The sequence below is a fragment of the Staurois parvus genome, unplaced genomic scaffold (genome assembly GCF_062004578.1).
Source record: "Staurois parvus isolate SC_StPar_1 unplaced genomic scaffold, SC_StPar_1.0 ptg000202l, whole genome shotgun sequence".
Classification (NCBI taxonomy): domain Eukaryota; kingdom Metazoa; phylum Chordata; class Amphibia; order Anura; family Ranidae; genus Staurois; species Staurois parvus.
Genome location: NW_028317998.1, coordinates 4,319,596 through 4,326,794, shown reverse-complemented (window position 1 = coordinate 4,326,794; position 7,199 = coordinate 4,319,596). Strand labels below are relative to the sequence as shown.

Here is a 7,199-nt window from a genome sequence, read left to right as displayed (position 1 = left end):
ATTTAAAAAAAAAATTATACTTTCTCCAGCACAGCAGAATAAAAGTTGTCCATTCTCCTAGGACACTTGCAAAAAACTGAGGCATGCTAGGTAGGAGAGGGGTTATCCTAGGATGGCCTACTGTTTTTTTCTGTTGTTAATCATCCTGTTGACACCAGTATAACTTGACACCTTATGACTTCCTGTATCTCTTATTGGACGAGAATGAAACTTTTTTCTTTGGATTTATATAAAGTGGGGAAGGGTTACATCCTTAAATGTATTGTTTAAATACAAGCAGTATAATGACCCCAGTATGACTTAGTATCAACCTACTGCAGCACAAGGATCAGTTATGCGACAGTACAAGGTGCAAGCTGATAGGAGGAGCAAACAGAGTGAAAGTGAAATTAAAAATCCCAGATACACTGTGCTTAGTGGTAAAACAAAACAAAAATAAATAATATATAAACTATATAGCTGCACTCAAAAACATCCAACCATGTGCTCAAAACCTATTACACCAATATGTTGTGCTATGTGTGAAAAACAATAATGATCAATATATGATCAAAGGACAATATGTTTAACCTGATTGCTGATAAATTATACAACATTTGATCAAAGTTCACATCTCATCAAATTCCTGCAATTGTGAACGTGATTACTTATAAATATAATTCAGTCCTTATCTCTTATTAACTTTCCTGTGATAATAGATGTTCCTCATCAATATAATCCAGCAAATAGTGCATTCAAAGATCCAAAGATTCTACTTACAAAATTGCAACAGAAATCGCATATACAGATGCTGCTGGTGCCGGCTCCAGCTGGTGGGGATGACATCATCCCCGCCAGCTGGAGTTGGCACCAGTGACGTTTTTATATGCGATTTCTCTATTGCAATTTTGGAAGTAGAATCTTTGACTTTTATACAATAAATTGGTTTGTGGTACTTCACTATGGAGATTCTCTTTTATATTTGAGTCTTTTTTGTAAGAGAAAGGAAGAAGACCGCAGCACCAGCACATCTCTGAGGTGGAAACCTAGCATCGGGATACACGCAGCTTCATGCCTTTATAGACCATCTATAACTTGGGATGTAGACATCTTGTAAGAGGCTGTGTGTGGTGGTGGTGGATGCACTTTTCACTGAATTATATTGATGAGGAACACCTATTGTCACGGGAAAGTTAATAAGATATATAGACTTTGAATTACAGTATAAGTAGTCAAGTTCATAATTGCGGGAATTTGATATGAGATGTGGACTTTGATCATATGTTGTATTATTAGCAATCATGTTTAACATATTGTTCTTTGATCATATATTGATCATTATTGCTTTTCACACACAGCGCAACATATTGGAGAAAATGAGATGACCCTGCTGCCTCTTCCTTTTACAGTTAGAGGCAGGAGGAATGACAAAGCGTAAATGTTCTTTAACTGCAGCAGGGGAAAACCAAGTCTCCTTCCCTGCCAGACAGGACTGTGCTGTGAGACAGAATTATGAAATCTCAACACCATGATAAGTGAACACAGCAAAAGTCAACAGCATGGATGTTCACTGAACAATTGAATAGCTGGGTATTGCCTAGGAGACTTTTCGAAATTCAAAGTTCCAGAGTCATCCAGTGATGTAGAACCATCATTAATCATGATGAACAACACCATAATGGCCCGCCAGCACAAACATGACAAGAGGTATCGCAACAACCCTCTCCAGCCGGGACTCTGACTCATAAGAGACATATGCCTAGCTGACAGCTGAATACCAACAAACCAGCCAGGGAACTTGTGTGATGACACCATTGACCAAATATAGTCATGACCACATTTGGCCATTGATGCCAGCAGACACCCTGGCTGGTTTGTTTACTTTCAGCAATCAGCCAGAAAGATGTAATTTGCAATGATGTAATGATGGGAGAGGATGATTGTGGGACATTTACTTTTTTTTGGATATCACAGGACATTCTTTTTGCTTTCTAAATAAAGAACTTCATATACAGTGTGTGTTTATTATGTATCTTTCTTCTGAATGTAAAACCAGGGACTATGTGTCTCTTATTTATGTAACAGGGAGGAAACATTTTAAAGGGGGCTTCCAGATTCTGATGAGTTCTCCCACACATCCATTAACCCATGGATGTGAAGAAGCAGACTTTTTGCCCCATAAACACAGGGACCTGGTGCTTAGCCAAGGGGGGGGGGGCTCCTGGCAAGGTGCGCTCACCATGCTGAGGGCATGTGACCTGGTATGGTTCATGACATTGCTACCCCTCCCTTAACTATTCAACCAGGCTGCATGCTCAGATAAGAGTCTGGGATACCGAGCCCTTTGATAGCTATGCATGCCATTCCAACATTATTTGGTTAACGTTGCAAACCACACATTTAGGTACAGTGTGCATGTTTAAAATTGACAAACTATTTAGCTGCTCAACTGCTGGTTTAAACTGAGTTTTAATGTGAACTAATTAAATATTTTAGCTCAGAGTTTGTTGTTTAATAGAAAAAAATGAGTACCTTAAGCATTCTTTTCACTAGATATCATCTAGGAGCCTTATTGTGTTTACATTCCCTTTTACGTACTGTATAATGCGATAAACTGTTATCACAACCTGACCAGACACATATTCTTTATTATGTGCATTATACTTGAATTAAAGAAAACATTGAGAAAAAATCCAACTGATCTTTTATTTCAAAGCAACTGCATACAGTATAAAACATACAAAAGCCAAAACCTTTTGCACTTGCATAAAACCAAGACAGCCGTATTATGAAATATATGAAATTCACAAAATACCTTAGATGTAAATACTGGAGGGGGCATAAAATATAATATCACATGTATTTCAGGAAAAGACGTAAAAATATACACGTTTGGCCACATTTAAATTTTTGCAATAAAGCACAACTTTGACTCGGACACTGGGCCTAATTTATATAAGTGTTATAAAATGTTTTATCCCAAGCATGAAAGGGTCCACTGCACAGTTCCCCTACAGAAGACCCCAACACAAATGGAATGGGCACTGGGTCTATCCATTTCTCAGTAGGTCCTACCCTATTCTCATCTGTTTCATGGCTGGTAATAATGCTGCACCTCTACTTTATACATGTAGAGAAAGTACACAAAGCATTATTCCTTTGCAAAGAAGGGAGAAATTACAGTTTATATATAAGCCAATATTTGATTTGCCTTCAGGCAACAACCAAATTCAAGCATTCAAACTTTCAACTGACAGCTGGGATCTGAAAGTCTGAATGTGTTTGAGGGGTGTGGGCAACAAAATGTTTCAACTCAAAACACGTTTAGGGCATATATGGATGTGCACAATTTCTGCATTTGGCATATGTTTGAAGACCACTTTAAGGAAGCAAAGGGGATGATGGATCTAATCCTGCTTGACTAGTTTTGCTGTGTGGTTCATTGGACACAGAATCTCCTATTGAGATTCATTCACTTTGCAGGCAAAGCACATCAAACACAGCTTTTACTGTGTTTTGTGCTTACTTGCGGTGAACAGTGCTATGTTTATCAACAACATCTGTCTACAACTCTAATAAATGAGGCCCAATATCTAACAAATGCACAAAAACAGCAGTTTTGTAACAATAACTCAAAGAGCTTCATGAGATTAAGACTTCACTTTCTTTGCATCCTTTTTGGAGCTGTCTGCTGCTGTCTCGGCTTTTCTTTTACCAGACTGGAAAAAAATATAAAACAGTCACATATTTTTCCTTGCATCATATTTAATTATTTGTTATAAAAATTTGAAAGTTCATAAACAAAAGTAATATAAGATTTTTGTACTCAATGTAAAGTCCTTTTCTGGGAGTTCATTGAGGAGACACAGGAGTCAGAGACTTTTGGGTTATACTGCCACCAACAGAATTATTTGGATACTGGAAAACAAAAAACAGTGACCAGCCTGGTATAACTCCTCCCATTTCAAGCATGTGTCAGTTTTGTAACAAAGTAGTGCCAAGTACAAGACCATAATGACAGAGGGGTGGGACTTGTGTCCTCAATAAACTCCAAAAAAAATAATTTTACAGTGAGTACAAAAATACTATTTTCCTGGTAATTGAGGGACATGAAATTAAGAGACATTTGGGATGTCCAAAAGAAGTCCAATTGAGGAATGGGCAACACAGCAAACAAATCAATAACAGGCTCACTAAAATAAACAACAGGTCTGCCTAAATGACTTTACACCCAGAGCTGACATCAGATAAGTGCTGAACATAAATCTGGTAAAATAGAGGACCAGGTGGCAGCCTTGCTAATCTGTGAAACAGTTGCCTTATGCCGAAAAAGCCAAGATCTACAAAAAGTATTTTCACAGGAAATGGCAGAACACGATTTTTAAGACCATAGGCTTGAACAATAATATGAGTCACCAAGAAATGGTGCAAAGAGAAGCTATTTCTCCTTTGAGAGTACCATCTGACTTGACAAAGACAGAGTCTCTCTTCCTAATAGAAGCAGTGACTGTAAGGTAGGCTTGTATAGCACGAACTACATTCGGACAATAAAAGGAAATCTGCTGATGTACTGGAGATGGACAGATGGATGGCAGTACAATGTCTTGGTTGTGATGAAAGGCTGAACTCATCTTACCAATGAAACAGGCTCTGAGCGTCAACACTACTTTGTCTAGACACCAGAAAAGGTTTTTTAAAAGACAAGGTTGCCAGTTCATACATAGCAACAAAACAACTTTGTTAGCATGGAAAAAGGAAATATCCCTTATAGGTTCAAGTTAAGTTTTTGTAGTGGCAAAAAAAAACCCCAACTCAAATCCCACGTAGTGATGGGTAAACTATCAGGGAGAACCATATGAGGCACATCCTGTACAATTAACAAGATAGTAAGGGCCAAAATCTGACACCTGATGGTACTCAGGGCCAAGTGTTGGTCCAGACCTAATTGTAAAAAGGATCAGAATATGCCACGCAAATTATTATCTGGGGTGAAAGCATCTTTCCTTTGATGTGCAATGGTGGACCTTTTGGAAAGTGGACTTCCTAGCTTTTTGCAAGGTGTAGGAATCACAGATTCAGAGAGATCTTTATCCCCCAAGACTTGTACTTCAACAGTCAAGCTGCTAAACCCAGCAGTAAACCAGTGCTTTGCATAAATGTTCCTGAGGATCTGGAAGGCCCCATGGAGCATCTGCAGGAGTCTGAGAGATACCACATCTGCCTGGCCCAATCTGGATCTATAAGGTTCACTGGAATGCCTTCCCTCTTGATCCTGCAGAACAGACGAGTAAAAAATTTCAAGGGACGATGAGGGGAAATCAAGCTGTCCTGATCCCATGGAGCATCCACTGCACCAGCCAGAAGATCTCTGTAATCCCGCAAAGCTTGTTGTTGAACCTGGAGGCCAGGAGGTCAATATCTGACTTCCCCCTATACCTGGAGCTGTGCCATGTCCTAGAACACCTTCCAGTGTAGGGTCCATTCTCCTGGATCCAAGCAATGCCGGCTGAGAATGTCTGTTTGACATTTTTCTGTGCCTGGAGTGTAAACTCCGGACAAGGCTGAAAAGTGAAGTTCTGCTGACTGGCAACCAGACACTGCTGATTGAGGAAAATGCCTGCCAATAGTTTATGTCTGCAATATAAACAGCGGACAAGGCTGGAATTAGAAGTTCTCCACAGGATAGGATCCTTCTGATCCCTCTTGATGTTGCAAGGCTTCTGAATGCTACTTGATGGTTAAAGTGTGCCTGACTAAACACATGTCAGATGAACCTCTAATAGGTCAGTCCAAAGTTGAAAAAACAGCCATATTTACAATGAGAAGAGATTCCTCCAACAACCAGGTCCTCTGCACCGACAAGACTCCCATGACACCCCCCATCTTAGCTCCACAGCCAGGCATCTGTCCTATGAATCTTCCAGGAAGACTTGCCCAAATTCAGTGTTGGAATTATGAAGAACCAAACCAGGGATAGTCTTTTCCTTGGTGTAGACTGAAACAGCCAATCCAAAGACAGAACTGATGTGAACCATGATGATGGAATTTGGCTCTACAGATGTCTGGAGTGAAACCTGGCAAAGTGAACTATGTCAAAGAAGGTGATCATCAGCGCTAACATTCATTATGAGGTGAACAGGTGGCCAGCTTCTGGACTGAAGAGTTGAAACCTGAGGCGAGACAGCCAGAATCTTCTACTAAGGAAAGAGCCCTCTTGCCTGACCTGTGTCATTTTTACACTTTCAATAAACCTTGGATAATGTGCTATGTGTTTTCACCCCCTGTGTGCTTCTTTTTCAAGTTTTTGGTTTGATCCCCCAGTCACAGGAGTGCTTCATCACCAAGACCTAACTACTAGGCCATCATCATGTCTGATTCCCTGGTCCGTTTCCTGGCATTTACCCCTTTGAAGCACTGGAGAGGTTGTTCTTTAAGTCAACAACAGATGCCCTATGACAAGAAAGATCAGCTGACTTAGTAACTAGATCCTAATGACCTTACCCCCATCAGCTAGGGTTTGAGAGGCAAATTTCATAGTCAAGACAAATTGTATTGCAGGGCCTGTTAGAAAGAAAGTGTTCTAGAAAGGGCCTCCAGCCATTTGTTGGTAGAGTCCCTAAATATAGGCGCATCTTCTACTGCATTGGTGCTTAACCTTTGGCCCTTCAACTGTTGCGGAACTTTAAGTCCCATCATGCCTCTGCCTTTAGCAGTCATACTTGTATTTTGTCAACTTTACAATGCCTCATGGGATTTGTAGTTCCACAACACTTGGAGGGCCACAGGTCGATCACCCATGCTCTACTGGGAACACTCCGTTAAGATGGGATACTGCCAGATCCACAGAGGCTGAAGTCCACTTTTTTTTTTTTATTAAGTTCTACTCAAGTGAGTAAAAGACTGACAGACAATTGGAAGGGGCAAAAAACTTGTCAGAGATCTCCCAATCTCTATATAGGAAGACTGCAACAAACAGGAGCACTGCAAAGGTCTTAGAATTTTAGACAGGAGACAGCACTCACCAATCAAGAATCTGAGCTCAGCTCGGTGGATGATATAGCCTTATCAAATCTGTCAGATCAGCAGGGAGAAATAAAGAGCCTTCAACCAGTGAAGGCACCCGAATGCAAAAGACTGCAGCAACAATGTCCTCCTTGAAAATACTGACCAGAAGGACCAAAGGAACACCGTAACTAACTTTGTGACATGCAGGCACAATC

The 7,199-nt window shown here is 40.3% G+C and overlaps 1 protein-coding gene across 1 annotated transcript in view; it reads right to left on the bottom strand.

Annotated features, from left to right (window-relative positions):
• Nucleotides 1-2,666: 2,666 nt before the first annotated feature.
• The window catches only part of LOC149461455 (SWI/SNF-related matrix-associated actin-dependent regulator of chromatin subfamily A member 1), a 277,776-nt gene continuing 273,243 nt past the window's right edge, over nt 2,667-7,199 (bottom strand). Inside the window, exon 24 of the mRNA XM_089678296.1 lies at nt 2,667-3,698. Coding sequence (XP_089534422.1) covers nt 3,630-3,698 — 69 coding nt within the window. The 3' untranslated portion in view covers nt 2,667-3,629. The remainder of the gene's footprint in view (nt 3,699-7,199) is intronic.